Below are 16,114 nucleotides of genomic sequence, written 5' to 3' on the forward strand. Positions count from 1 at the left end.
TCTTCAGTACCAAATAAGATTACAGAGAGTGGAAAGTTGTCGCAAAATCCCTCAGTGATGCAGGCATCTCTGTATAATAGTTCCTTAGCTCTTGAGAAAATCAGATGGGCAATTCGAGTAGCTGTTTGTGGCAGAACTCAGTATGGCTTGGTATCTTCTCCACAGATTGTGTCACATTTCTGGAGAAGTGCTGTGAAATAATTTTTGTACAGCAATATGTGTGTATGTGTGCGCGTACACGCATGTGTGCGTGTGTAGGAGAGAAGAATTGTATATATGTATATGAGCAATAAAATTATATAGCAATGCTATTTTCCTTTTATGTACTCATCATACATGTAAAATAAGATTTGGAGAGTATTATTGTATGCTAAAATATGAAATAGCATTAGAATGTATGCAGTGTATTAATTATTGAAACTGTCCTACCAATTTGGTTTGAAACTGTCTCATTGCTATTTATTTCTCAATAAAATTATGGAAAAAAAAATAACATTAGGCAGGTTGATGTTTGTCCATCCTCCCTAAGATCCTCTCGTAGATAGGCAGGGTATAACTCATGCCCCTACCCACAGTCTCAAAGACTCAGATGTTTTCTTGCAGTTTCCTGTGAAATGCCTATTAGAATTATAATCTAGAAATTTCTTCAAACTCTCATTGAATTTTTGAATTTTTATTTATAATGTTGTCTTAGTTACTCTTCTCTCATTGCTGGGACAAATGCCCGACACTCAAAATGAAGGAAGGAAAGGTTTATGTAGCTCACAGTTACTGGAGGGTTCAGTCCATACTCAGCTGGCTCCAAGGCAGAGCAGCACATGGCAGAGGGCAACCTTTCTTGGCGGCAGCAAAGAGCAAGAGCCCTGGGAGGAGTAGCAGCATCTCAGGCCCCTGGCTTTTCTTCCCACCTTACATTGTAATGCAAATTACCTGCCCCAGGGCAGGGGCAGCATCCACACCCACAGTAAGAAATCACAAACTCCAGAAGCCACCCCAAGACTGCATGAGGCTTTGGGGGGACACCTAGACACAAACCATAACAAATGTCTAGAAGCAGCACAGAGAAAAACAAAGGTTTGTATAAAAAATTTAGAGTTCAGATCAGGCTTTGATTCCACTCTGCTGTTCATTATTAGCTTGTCGACTTTTCTAAGCCCTGTTTCCCAAACTTACAAAGTAGGATAATGAAATAAAAATGCCTTGTAAGGAAAGATATAGTGGGATTCAGCATTATAAAAATAGATGTGAAACCTTAAACAGATTTTACACAAATGTGTATTCTTTTTTTTTTAACAAATGTGTATTCTTTTAATTCTTAGTATGCACATTCCATATATTTATTATTACTGATATTTCTTTCAAAATTTTCCTGTAAAACAGTTCACTTTTTCCATAACGAGTGTAGTCATTATGTGCCGCAGACGTACAAATAAGAATGCTAAAAGACACTCGAACGATGCCACATGAAATGGTCTGCTGTCTTGCCCAAGCCCTGAGATCTGCTGTAATGAGGCCGTCTCACTGCGCTTTCCACCATCATTTTCACATACAAGCCATTGTCTTTGGGCCCTGCCTTTCCCATAGAGCGCCCCCCATCTATTCATTTAGGATCCCTGCCCCAAACTTGTCAGTCCGCTTATGTCACTTGATATGTAGTTGTTGAAATCACTCATAGGGCTCTAGGGGTGTGTGTGTGTATGTGTGTACGTGTGTGTACGTGTGTACCATGTGCTGCCGAAAGAATCATGTCCCTGTCCCCTGCCTGTGTCCAGAGCCGGGTGGACTGGCTGGTACTACAGTGGCACCCTGGTCTGATGAGCCTGTCGTGGTCAGTGTCTTGGCGCATACAGCAGCCTCCGGTTTGGATTTCTTTTCCCAAGTGTAGATTGGATCTACAGAGTAGTTGTTTGGGTTTTTTTAAGAGAATAGAAAAATAATAGGTAAGACCATAAAAAACACCACACAATTAAAAGAAAAAGATGAAAGGTGTTCAGCAGTGGCCATTTTTTTTTAATTATTATTATTATTTTTTATTTTTTTTATTTTTCAACAAATAATACACTGCATATATTCTTCTTAGTGGTTAATTGCTGTACAAGATGCGGACTTGTGATCCTATTTACAAACACCATTAGAACAAATCATTCTATTCATTAACAGAATGTAACTATATATCTATCCCAACCACTTTGAGTACACAGATGCAAAATGGACATTCATCTGTATACCCCATTTTTCTAAGTTCTGTTATTGAATATTATAGGTGTGTAAACTCAGCAAAATATTCTAAAAGAGTCCAGTAGCCCATAATAGCATTGGGTCTTCTGTTTAACTGGCAATGTCAGAAATTATTGACCTGAGTCCCCCACAGCTCAACTTAACAGCATGGCTTTATTTCTTATAATTTCGTCTTCATACTTTTCTGCTGGATGGTTAAGACCAAGGTAAAGCAGGACCTATGCAACAAGAGTTGTAGCTTTTTGGTCTGAGAAGGTCAGTGAAATGCCCTCAGAATTTGTCCTGAGATCCTGTACCTCAGATTGTAGAACCTTTATCAGTGCAGCCATGTGGATGAGTCACAGCCAATGCTTGGCCAATGTGCTCTCTGTGAAAGCCTGAGAGAGTGTCTTCTCCCCATGTGACTCTCCTTAGGCACACTCTATGTCATCGATCACTTTCCTCTTTGGCCCCATAATCTTCTTGATCAGAAAATTTGGGACACTACCGAGGTACATGACGTTACAGTACAAGTTCTCATATATCCTGAGTCTTAATTGACCTTAGAAGGCTAGGGCCAAAATGTTGGCTTTCCTTGTATCCCTCCTTTTTCTCTAATTTTGGTCTGCAAACTTAGGTTGTTAACCATCCAGAAGAAAAGCTTATTGTTATTATCAAACGATTTGGGCTATCAATCTTAACCTCACTATCTCACTGCATTTCAAACATCTTAGGCATAATAAGGAACAGGTATTTTTCATCAAGTATTGATATGTTGAACTTTAAGTCCCTACATAATATGATAAAAAACATTTAAAAATTAGATTATATTTTTAAAAATAGGATAAAGAATTCTATGCTTCTCATGTTTGCACATAAGTCCAAAAATCTCACCATACACAACCTTGAAGCAGGACAGTCCCACAATATTCCTTTTCCTGTCTCTTGCTTTCCTGCACCACCGCCTTCTTCTTGAACATCCATCTACCCGAGAGACATCTTAGCAGTAAATGGCATGTCATGACAAGCCGCCCATATTCAGAATACCACAATGACAGGCACTCCCATCATGAAACAACTGTTACAAATTACCATCCGCAGTGCAGTAGCTTAGTTCCCAGGTATCAGTGGCCATTATTTTGCACATTGTTGTCTTCGGTGTGGTTGTGCAGGTGTCGCTCTGGTTTTGTTTAGATTTTGGTTTTGCTTTTAGCTATACTGCACCACCACTAAATTGTAGAAGAATATAAGCAGCTCTTCTTGTCAGCCTCTTCTTTTGGAGTTTGTGGACATCAATTAGAATTTTGCTGTCTGTCAGCCCTTACTGTAATTCAGCTGCTGCAACCTGCCCGTCTTCCTTTCCTAGCCATGTTTATTGAAGCCTTCTTATGCCAGGGACTGCATCAAGCAGCCAGGTAGAAAGGAGACCAAGGGCAGGTAAGGAGCAAGCGCTCTCGAATAGTCTCTGGAAGATAAACCACAAGCCAACGTCTGAATTCACAGTGGAACACTAGATGTAACAGAGGATGAAGTGATAAGGAATAACTGGAAGATGACTTCATGTGGTGTCGCACGGGAGCACCTATCTGAAGAGGTGACATCGAAGCCCAGATCTGAATGGCCCCAGGAAGCTCCAGATGAGGCACAGTGTAAAGTCCCAGTGAAGGACCAGACCTGAAGTGTTCCAGGTACAGCAGGAAGAAACCAGAATAAGAAGAACTTCCTTGAGAGAACTTGGGCATAGAACAGGTGGGCAGAGGCCCGATCACAGGGTGTTGAAGGCCCACAAAGGACCAGGCTCTTCTTAGCAGGAGAGGTAGGTTATCAGGACAGTGGTATCTGCCATGATACGATGAAAGTGGGATCTACGCAGAGTGTAATTCATGTGATTATATTGCAGTATAAATGACCCAAAGATTTGATTTGTGACTGCCTGAGACTTCCCGGACAGAGACAATGATTCTTAAATTTTCTAATTAAGTTAGCACCTATTACGTCCAATTAAAGAAGATAATGTAGAATTTCAAAGCTGCATAGGATAAAGAAAAGTGATGGATTGATGACAGAGGAACTGTGGATGACCTTGATCAGACCATAGTAAGTTTTGAAGACAGTTGAGTTCTTAGTGAACTGAATTGGATGGAAGACAAAACAGTGGAAGCAGGGACAGCTCTGTCAAGAAGTTATGCTACAAAAAGGCGATAAATGGTACAGTGGCTCAAGGCAGGGAGGAAATCAAGGAAAGTAATCTTGTTTTGTTTTGTCAAAGCTCATTGATACCAGGGTATATTTATGTGCTTTAGGAATAATATGTGCAGAGGGAACTTGAGAGAGAGTGAGGGTATTGGCAGGAGTCGCTCACTGAGCAAGGGGGAGGAGGTTCCGTCCAGCGCACAAGCGAAGGGTTGACCTGATAGAAACCAGAATACTGAAGCCTCATTTAGGTTATGCCCTCATATGGTTGAAGATGTTCTTGGTAGCAGCGGTTAACTTCAAGGTATTCGTTACGTGATCTATCTTAGATGGGTCCCCTTCAGAAAATGCGAGTTGAAAGTGCACAAATGGACATACCTCTGGCAGCAGCAGTAAGCCTTCAGCATAGTCCTGAGAGTCAGTTAAAATATTTGTGAAAAATTCTCAAAGACTTTTGACTCCAGCAATTCAATGTACTCATGGAGGATATCCCTTCTGGAAATGCTCATGTGAAATACAAGACTGCCAAGATAATAAAATGGAGATACGGGACAACAGTGTTCTCTTGGAAATAATGAAGTTGGACTCAACCTTTACGGATTAATGAAAAATGGATCACAGACATGTTAGCAAACTGTAAAACTTTTTGAAGAACGCATAGGTGTAAATTATGACCTTGGATTAGACAGTGGTTTACTTATGACAGTAAAAATACAAATGACAAAAGAAAAATTAGGTAAGTTGTGTTTTTTAAAAATTAACTTGTACTTCCAAAGGATACCACTAAGAAAGTCAGTCTATAGATGAGAGAAAATATTTGTGGTGTTTTTTATTTTCAACCTCTTTAGTATGTAAAAGTACAATAAAAATAGTGGTCAGAGTTGCAGTTTTAATATATTCTTGGGATATTGGTCCCCCGAGAGCATTGTCTTTATTGACTCAAAGACAGACTTTAGTTTGGGAAAGACCTCATTCCATAAAATTATGTCAGCTGATTTATCATGAAAATTGGAGAGAAAACAAATTCCAGCCCACCTTGTTCTACCCTGCAAAACTCTTTTTCAGGTTTGATGGAGAAGTGAAATACTTCCATGACAAAGAACAACTAAAGAATTTCATGATGACAAAGCCAACCCTACACAGACTACTAAAAGATATTCTAGAGGGGATCAAAGTGACCACAACTCCATGAATGAGAATGGAAAAAACCCACCAAATAGGGCAAACAAACACAGGAGAAAAGGGGGTATACAACTGCAGTCTTTCAATTATTCTTTTTTTTTTTTTTTGCGGAACTGGGGATTGAACTCAGGCCCTTGCGCTTGTCAGGCAAGGGCTTATTCTACTGAGCCATCTCCCTGGCCCCCTCAGTTATTCTTTTGTATACAGCAGCAAAATATTTCCATCAGCATACTCCAAATGGACTTCTGCACCCTATGGGATATGATTCTGTCTGGGTCTGCAGGGTGGATATCAAGGAAATAGCAGTAGCTCAGTCTTACAGGTGACACCTGGCCACCAGTAAATGTCATCGACACTGTCCACAACTACCACATACTAGAACTTTGTGTGATATCCTATCCCCAAACAGAAGTGCTGGAGAATATTGTACATCATATATTGATAAGGGAGTTGCATATAGTAGATAGGAAGAATTCTTATAACTCAACAATAAAAAAGTAACTCCACTTTTAAAAATGGGTAAAGGACTTGGACAGACATATTTGCATTTGCAGAGACAAAAAAGATATATAAATGGTCAAAAAGCACATAAAAAATATGTATCATTTATTATTTGGGGAAACAACCCAGAAATACTATGAAATAGCACATCACACCCACTAAGATAACTAGAATCAAGGTAACAGACAATAACAAGTGTTGACAAAGATGTGGAGAATAGAAGTCTTCATACATTGCTGGTGGGAAAGTAAAATGGTGTACCTGCTTTGGAAGGCAGCTTGGCGGTTCTTGAAAGTGCTTAACATGGAAGTACCATCTGACCTAGTAGCTGCTCTTCTACATATATATATGGAGGAGTGAATAAAAACATCTATATAAGAATTTATATACAAACGTTTACAGTGGTATATTCAAAATAGTTCAAAGTTGAAAACATCCCAGATGGCCACCAATGGATGATTGGATCAGTAAAATATCATATATTTATTCAATAGAATATAATCATTCAGTTATAAAAATGAATGCAATTCTGACACCTGCTATCACATTGGTGAATCTTGAATTGATATTTTTTTTCTGAGTAGAGGAAACCAAGTATGATGGCCACATATTGTATAATTCCATTTATATAAAATGTGTAGGATAGGTAAATGCATAGGGACAGGAACTAGATTACTGGTTACAGGATCTGGGGCAAGGCAAGAATATGGGTGTGCAGTTCCAATAAAACAATTATTAAATAGTAAAATGACTTCCGTTTTTAAGCAGCTATTTTTCATGTGCTATGAATAACAAATTAAAAGGGAAAGAGTAAATTCACAGTAAAATAGGGAAGGAAGAGAGAAACCTTCGCCTCCAGACACCAGTACATAGCGTAGAATTGCAGAGCTGAGGGTGTGGAGACACTGGGGAGACAGACCCGAGGATGTACAGTCTAGAAAGAGACATAGACATTTTAGGAAAGCGATATAGAGGGCAGTAAAAATAGTGCTCCTTGTCAGCGGGGAAAAGGTAAATTACTGTGAAATGTTGGTATTCAACACCTGCCTGGCTTTATCAGCTGGCATTTTGAGTTGAAAATAACAGAAGTTGAGCTTGGCAATTTTAAGCAGCAGAAAAATTTTCAGGAAAGCAGTTAAGTAATTCAGTTGATGGGAAGCCAACCTCAGGTGAAAGAACGAAAGGACACTAAGGAGCTGGGAACGTAGCTTCTGTTGTGCCACAGGAATATGGTGGCGAGGGTGCTCATATTCTGCTGATGCTTCTTGGGACATGGTCTCATTACTGTTGCTGTGACTAAGTCCTAGCAGTCTCTGTGTTTCTGTCACTCCTGCTGTGTTGAGACCTGATCCAAGGCCGTGCTCTGGTTATAGGCCTGCACCCAGGAGGCCTGCACACCTTCAGCTACTGTGGTGGGAGGTAAAGCCCTATCGCATCTCCCCAGGTAGGGAGGTATCCAAATGGAGGGAAGCCAAAGCAACAGATTTCCACTAACATTTGGAAAGACTAAAATTAGAACCATACTTTATATCCTAGACCAAAATAAATTCCACATGGATTCAGAATTTAAATGTAAAACTTGAGATCATAAAAGTACGTAAAGAAACTACATATGAATATTGATGCAGTCTTGGATTAGAAAAGTTGCTAAGTGTCAGAAGGCTATTACAAATATTGATGGATTATGCACTACATGTATGTACTAATAAAAGAAATACTGCTTGAAAATATGAACCATAAAGGGACTCATAAAGACAAACATATACATAAAATTTTTAAAATGTCATTTTTTTACTTTTACTTTTTAAAGAAAAGATTGCAATGTATTAATTATTGAAACTGTCCTACTAATCAGCTTGGTATTAATTTTATTGAGGAACAGCAATGAGACAGCCTCAAAACAGGTTAGTAGGACATTTACAATAATTATTATACTGTATATTGTCTTCGTAGTAGTTATTCATAGGAAAGAGGCCTGTACTTCAGTCTGATAAAAGCTATCTGTTACAACCCAACAGCTAACATAATTCTAAATGAGGAAAAACTGAAATCTTTTACTTTCAGATCTGGTACAAGACAAGGAGGTCCTCTATCACCACTCCTATTCAATATGGTTCTGGAATCATTAGCTAGCGCCATTAGACAAGAGAGAGAAATGAAAGGAATAAGAATAGGTAAAGAAGAAGTTAAACTATGATTATTTTCAGATGGCATAATACTTTACTTGGAAGACCCAAAAATCTCCACCAAGAAGCTACTAGAATTAATACAGAAATTCAGTAGCATAGCAGGTTATAAAGTCAATACCCAAAAGTCAATAGCATTCCTCTACACAGACAACAAACACACTGAAAGGGAAATTATAGAAACAATACCTTTTACAATAGCACCGAGGAAAATGAAATACCTTGGAATTAACCTAACTAAAGAAGTAAAAGATCTTTTCAAGGAAAATTACAGTACTCTGAAAAAAAGAGATCATAGAGGATTTCAGAAAATGGAAAGATATCCCATGCTCCTGGATAGGAAGAATCAACATTGTGAAGATGGCCATAGTCCCAAAATTGTTGTACAGATTTAGTGTTTTCTCTCTAAATGGAAGGGTTTTTTTTTTCCACAAAAAGTTGTTCCTTCTTAAATGTAAGAGATGTAGTTGGTTGGTTTGTGAGTAGTATCTGGGTCTCCAGGAGTAAATTTTATGCTAAACTCTGCAGAAGTGAAAATAAATGTACAAATGAGACAATGCTATGTAAAAATAATGTTAAGGCAGCTATTAGAACTTGCTACATCTTGTGATGTTTGAAGAAAGAATTAAATGGGGCTAGGGAGATAGCTTAGTAGAATAAGTGCTTGCCTGGCAAGTGCAGGGTCCTGAGTTCAGTCCCTGGTTCTGGAAAAAAAATAAATAAATGGTTGATGATGACTGTACAAATCCCCCCATATTGTGATACTTTTCTTAAATATGTCCCCATACCATGCTTTTGGTTTGGGTTTGATATATTTTGTCTTGTTTTTAAGAGAACCCCTCTTGATTAGGAACTCATTAACTAGTATTTAGGGTATTGGCTTTTAAGTAGAGCCAGATATAGAGACTCTGGAGATTTTATCATGGTCTGTATTTACCACTTTCCACCCTTTCCTACAAAATATGAGTTCCCACAGTATTTTCTGTTCTACTAGCCATAGATCTGTGTTTCTATTCCCTCTTAGCTGGGATTCCTGCCTTAGTAAAGGATATTCCATACCTGTTTGGCATAAAAACAGAGAGGGCCCTTTTCATCTAAAAATGACTTGCCTGCATGAAAGGACAAAATCCTCGTGGGCGCCTTACTGATAAAAGATGAAGGAAACCCTTCATGTTCCTGAAAATCTGATCACTGCACAGTCTAGAAACAGCCCAAGGGATCTGGAGACAGCAAACAATTTAAAAATGACCACTGATTCCCATTCTTGCCACTCGGTTACTTTTCTTGTTGAAAAAGAAATCTGGCTTTGAATTTCTTTTACTCAATGTTGTGACTTTCAAGAAATTGTTTTGGGGCCATCTTACTCAGTAGAATAAGTGCTTCCCTGGCAAGCGCAAGGGCCTGAGTTCAATCCCCAGTTCCATTAAAACAAAAAAAAAAAGAAAGAAAGAAAGAAAGAAAGAAAGAAAGAAAGAAAGAAAGAAAGAGAAATTGTTATGCTCTAAGAGGTCTTCAAATGGGGAAAAAATGCCTTGTCCTATGAGCATTTCCTTAGGGGACTCATTGAGCATTTCTGTCATGTTGCTTGGTCACGAACAGCATGACTCTGAACTTCAGTGTCACAAAGTCCCTGTCTTCATACTTGGTGTTAATAAGGGAACCCCACTTCTCCAGGCCACTTACACTGGTATGCAACTGTGTTTGGTATTCGACAGCATAACAATACAGTTTTTACCTATTATTTTGCAAGATGTATGAGATAGATAGATAGATAGATAGATAGATAGATAGATAGATAGATAGATAGATAGGGCAACCTATTTCATGTGAACTTTTGTAGCTTATGGTTATTTTCATTTTGGTTTTTTCTTTTTTGTTTGTATTTTAGGGAAGGGAAGGGTCTACAGGGTGCTCAGGGTCTCACTACTAGATTGGACTCGTAGTGATTCTCCTGTTTACAGCCTCCCAAGAGCTGGGATTACAGGTGCGCACCACCACACCCAGTCTCAATTGCTATCTCAGTGCATGCCCACGGGCGAAGCCAGCACGGTAGGCCCAGAGATGGAACCCTCGGCCCCTGCACCTGCTTGCAGCCACTTTAATCCACTGAGCTATTTGGCCAGCCTGTAGCTCATGTCTTTTATTTCTGTTCTTTGTCATCTTAAATTTATTTCTGTTAACAGCTGGATGCACATATGGTAGTTTCTAGATGAGGAAAGAATGATGGTCCTTTTCTCTGGTAGACATTTGGAAGAATTCCCCTTACCCTGGTTTCTTGGCATCTGCAAATGAGTTTCTGCTAAGAAGTTGGTCAGTCGGGGAACCTGGTGGCACTGTGGTGCATGCCATGCAGTCCGCAGTGGCGGTAGTGGGCAAGAGGCACGTGCTGCTTTAGCGAGGCAAGGTCCCTTCCTCCAGCACCCAGCTCCTGTGGACGAGGAGGTGCGTGTGCAGTGACTGCAGGGAGGGGCGAGCCAGGCAGGCTCTGCTGTGCACAACAGCGCCCGTGGAGTCTCCTCCTTCCCGCCTAGCAGCCCTCAGTCGTGTCGGGTTGAGCAAGCCTCACACAAGTGTTTTTCTTGCTTTCTAGGAGCGGCCTACTGCCAGTTCATGGACATGCTCTTTCCAGGCTGCATTAGTTTGAAGAAAGTAAAATTTCAAGCAAAGTTGGAGCATGAGTATATTCACAATTTTAAACTTCTGCAAGCATCATTTAAGCGAATGAACGTCGATAAGGTAGGAGACCGTTTGTACTGCCCTAAAATGCATCCTTTCATTAAAAGTGTTTTCACACAGAATGCAGAAAGCTTAGGAACCTAACAGCAGAGCATTTGTTGATAGCACAACAAGTTGGGATCTATACGCAGCATAAAGCATCAGCCCTATTTCCCATACTTGTATGTGTCTAAACTTATAGCCATTAGACTGAAAACTGTAACAGGAATCACAAATGTGAAAATGTTGTAGTGTTTTAGCATTGCAGATGAGAAATTTTTATGTTTTCCAGATGCTTCTGTACTTCCTTGTGTATTTTGTTTGTTTGGAAAAGTAACACATTATAATGGGAATAGTATCAGTTTGAATCCCGCGACTTCAGCAAGTTACTTAAAATCCGTGAATCTAAGCCCACCCATGTGTAAATCTGGGCCAGACACCTCTTACCTATGGTTATGAAGCTGAAGTAAGGGAACACATGTGAAAGTGCCCGGGATAGCCCATGTCCTCACATCCTCAGTGTCCCTGTATTCTCCCCTTCTCCCCTGTGAATTATTATGATTTTGTGCTAGGATGATACAATGGGGTTAGATACTAGAATCCTTTTCCTCTCCCCACGAAGAACTATTGCTTAAATCCACTTAGTCTCTTTCTGTATGTTTACTGCTATTAAAATGCATACTTATATTTCTCATTTATGATATATCTTAGAATGATTAAACTTGGAAAAAGTGAATTGTTTGTTTTGTTTTTTATTTATTTGAGACAGGGTCTTGCAATGTAGCCCAGGCCAGCCTCAAATTCAAAGCTATCCTCCTGCCTTAGCCTTAGAGGTTATAGCTATGTGCCACCATACCTGACTAAGAAATGAATTTTGAATAATGAAAATTTTTATTTGAATTAATAGAAGTAATAAACAAGCCATATCAATAGAAAATGAATACTGGATTATAAGAGATTGAGTTAAGTTTAAGAGTTTAATAAATTATATATTTTTAAAAACTTAACACAAATGTTTTTGTTTTGTTTTGTTTTGTTTTTTTGTGGTACCGGTGATTGAACTCAGGACCTTCTGCTTGGCAGGCAAGCACTTATTCTACTGAGCTATCTCCCCAGCCCAAGTATTCTTAAATAAAAACATTGCTGTCAAACTAGTAAGAAAATCCAGCTTCTCATTTTCTCAAAATTTTTATTTTCAAAATATATATTATCTTTAACATTTTAACCTTTCACTCCTTTTCAACTTACTTTGTGTCTTTTTTCTCTGGGTAATTAGGTCTCCCTCTATATTTTCAGCTGCAGAACTATACAGGTTCTCCTTGCTTTAATAAGTTAAAAATTCCACTTGTGTCTTCTTTGTTTATTTTTCTATTCATAATTCTACAATAAGAAGAAACACATGTTCATAGATTTATTAATAGAATTTGTTATATATCAAATTAATGGGCTTCATGTTTCTAGAAGTGAGCACGTAAAGAATGGAGAAGTTGTTAACATTCAAGGAAGTTCTTGCAGTTGGCCTGGCCTTTATGGCCTTTGTGAGCCTCTGTAGCTTTACTAAGCCGTGTTTGTACCCAGCAGTCCTGTGAGAGACGGTGTTGTTGTCCATTAGGTCTGTCATAGCCCCACTCTCAGAAGGCTTTGTGCAGAGTTTTGCTTGCCTTTGACGATTTTGAACATATGCTCCTAAAAGTTTCGTTTGGATAGAATGCAAGAATTTTGACAGAATTTTGACATTTTGCATTTAGATAGAATGCAGGTCAGCATAAGCAAGAACCTTATTTTAACTGGTAAGGGACCGCCATTATCTAAAACTATAAATTCTCCCAGTCTGGCAGTAGACAAGGTACAGTACTGCGTGTTCCGTGAAGGGCCATATTCTTTGAAAGGTCACTTTCTAATCAGTGACCACATAAACAAAAGTTCAGCACTCCAAACACATAAAAGTAGCCAGTGAATGAAAAATGAGTAAACTGTATGTGGAGCAGGCATTCCTCCCCATGAGCGTTAAAGGGAAGTGCGAACGGGAAATACCAGGGCCAAAGTGCCAAGTGTCCAAAGAGTCGTCACGAAAAACGTGTTCGCTGACAGTTTGCTTCTGTTTATTTGCTCTGTACTTGGCTCGGTTTCTATTTCAGCTGTAAAGAAAGGAAATTTGATGATTTTACAATTAATTTCACTTAATGGATGGCCAACAATGCATCTGTCACTTTTTCCTTTCAAACCATCATTGATATTTAAGGTCTTTTCAGTTTTTTTTTAATGTCATATTGATTTGGAATATGGATGGTATAGAGTTCCTAAGAGACAAAGTCCTGCTGAAAGTTTAATTTATATAGTTTCCATTTATATAGTTTAATTTATATAGTTTCCACATGCTTTGAGCCCTAAGTCCAAATCACATGTGAACACACCCACCCACCCACACACCTACACACACACACACACACACACACACAGAAGCTGGCTCACCGCTTAGTTTTGTCACTCTCTCGTGTTCCTGTTCACCTAGTATTCCTGTCCAGAGATAGGAAGTCAAATCCGCAAAGGTACGGTTCAAAGGGCTCAGTACCTTTCCATTGTCTTTAAAAAATAGTGACCTACTGAATTAGAGCTAAGCAATCAAATTCCATTTTCTCCTTGTTATAATTCTAAAAGCTCCTGTAAGGGGAGCTGTATAGGGAGCGCTGGTTGCACCTTCAGGTTGTGGTAGGAAAGGTTAATGCATGAAAAGCTGAGCTTCCCTGCTCGGAAGCTGAGGAGAATGCTCTGCACCTCCTCGTCCGCGTGCCACGTTGCTCCTGCATTTGGTGGGGTGTGGTCTCTGCTCCCCCGGAACCCGTGGATCACAGGGCCTAGACTGTGGCGGGCCTTTAGCCTAGTAGTCTCTCTACATTGTAAGTGAGCTCTGGAAAAGCTGATTGTATTAATATGAACCAATACTTTGGAATCCGTTTTTTACTTGAGCTTTTCATTCGTGCTATTAGCCACGATCCTTTTAAGAGTTTATCCCATAAACTGGAATCATTTGTAGGAAAATGGAGGCACCCTGGATCGTAATGTTAAGTGAACTAAATCAGACACACGTGCTTAACTGTCACATGGTTTCTCTTATGTAAAAAAACCAAATTACAAATAAAGAGCAAAACAAAAGATAGATAATAGGAAACAGGGACATGGATCTTTTGCAATAAGGAAGGGGTCCAGGAGATGAAGGGAGAGGGAAAGAAGAATTAAGATGTGTTATGCACATGCGCAAACTGCCCAGCATGAATGTCATTAGTATGTACTGCAAACACATGTGTCCCCTACACCTGGGCGAAATGTTGCAAAGAAAAATAGGGAAGCTCATCTATGCGTAAACTGGCACATGCCAAGCCCGTGTTTTTGTGGAGTCGTTCCTTGGTGATCAAGGTCCTATAGGGAAGATTAGCCCCGCTTGACAGCTAAGGCTATTGCTTCTGTAGTCTACCCAAAAGTATTAGGCATCAGGAGAACCACGTTTGGCTGGGTTCTTCCTTAATATGATGAAGCGTTACAGTAACTGCCTATCCGGGGAAGCCGCTGGGGAGGGCACAATGGAGGTAAGTGGGAACTGCCTGTATTTAGGGAACACTTCAGTTGTACTAAATACCAGCCAGTCTGGGGTTCACGGCTCACGTTGTGACTTTCTGTCCTAGGTAATTCCAGTGGAGAAGCTAGTGAAAGGGCGTTTCCAGGACAACCTGGATTTTATTCAGTGGTTTAAGAAATTCTATGATGCGAACTATGACGGGAAGGAGTATGACCCGGTTGAGGCGCGACAAGGCCAAGATGCAATTCCTCCCCCCGACCCTGGCGAACAGATCTTCAACCTGCCCAAGAAGTCACACCACGCAAACTCCCCCACAGCAGGTACGTAACCATGCGGTCGTGGGGTCGCCGTCGGAGAGGTGCTCAGACCCTCCTGCGCTTCACCCGGTGTGTGATTCTGTACACACTCAGTATTTCAGGAACTTGGGTGGTTGTTATTATGGTGTCTGTCTGGCCACAGTTATCTTTCTGTGGTCAGCTTGTCATACATGTGACAGTCTTGATTTAAGCTATTGAAAAGGCAGAGATAGGCATGTTGTCATTAGAGCAGGGTGCTAAAATAATACTCCAGGGATAGACTTCTGTTTCTTTTTTTTTTTTTTCCCAGAGACATTTCATGTAATCTCTATTAATTTTGACCAGAGTATTTCTATAGCTTATTGGCAGGCAGTATAGACCATAATGTGAATTGATCTATGTTGTTACATATGGATCACGTGTACTCCTTCAAAGGAGACTGTACATCCTGCCGTCTGTAGCGGTGGTGCCAGGGTTTATGTGATCATGGGAACAGTAGCTCATTTACTTATTCCCTTCCAAAAGGGAGTCATTGAGATAAATACCTGGAACTTTAAAATATTTTATGCTCTTCTGAATAAAAACCTTTCTAAATGATAAACATCTTCCCATGAAATCAGGCTTTACCAAGTAAAATGTGTGCTTATAAAGTTGGGTCATCATTGGAAATACCCGTTGGGTTGGGGGCATGTAAGCCGTGCTAGCCTCAGAAACCATCTGTGTCCTGCAGAAGTGTGGAAGCCACCGTTCAGACGTGTTCAGCAAGTGACTTACACCTACTCTGCCCATCTTCCATCAGAATAGATCAGAAATTGTTAACAAGTCGTGGTAGTGACAGTTTTGTAGTCATAGTTCTCATTGCTAGGACTTTTTCACCTTTATTTTGGTATTTTTGGATGAGTTCTTACTCATCTGATTAAAACAGAGTGAAAGGAGTAGACCACTCTGGAAGATATTTAGGGGGTAAAATCGACTGAATGTTGGTAATGAACAGACACTGGGTTAAAGGTGAAAGAGAAGGGAGGCACCAAACTGACTTTTCTTTTTTTTCTTTGACTTCTTGCTTTGTCTCACACACCCGGAGGGAAGAGGGTGGTGTTCAGGAAGTCTTGAAAGAAAACGACTTGAGAGGATTAAGTTTTCTTTGAATGAACTGAGTTGAAGAATGTTTTCTAATACCTAAGAAGAGGGCAGGGGAGATACCTCAGTAGAGTAAGCGCCTGCCTGGCAATCTCTGATTCTGGAAAAAA

General features: G+C 39.8%; 1 protein-coding gene across 6 annotated transcripts in view; it reads left to right on the plus strand.

The window, feature by feature from the left end:
- The window catches only part of Mapre2 (microtubule associated protein RP/EB family member 2), a 177,017-nt gene that overhangs the window by 121,920 nt on the left and 38,983 nt on the right, over positions 1-16,114 (plus strand). For all 6 annotated transcript variants that reach the window (XM_023714271.1, XM_004623583.2, XM_023714263.1 and 3 more), the window contains 2 exons: positions 10,870-11,015; positions 14,675-14,888. In XM_023714271.1, coding sequence (XP_023570039.1) covers positions 10,870-11,015; positions 14,675-14,888 — 360 coding nt within the window. The remainder of the gene's footprint in view (positions 1-10,869; positions 11,016-14,674; positions 14,889-16,114) is intronic.

The sequence above is a fragment of the Octodon degus genome, unplaced genomic scaffold (assembly GCF_000260255.1).
Source record: "Octodon degus isolate 3935 unplaced genomic scaffold, OctDeg1.0 scaffold00003, whole genome shotgun sequence".
Lineage (NCBI taxonomy): Eukaryota > Metazoa > Chordata > Mammalia > Rodentia > Octodontidae > Octodon > Octodon degus.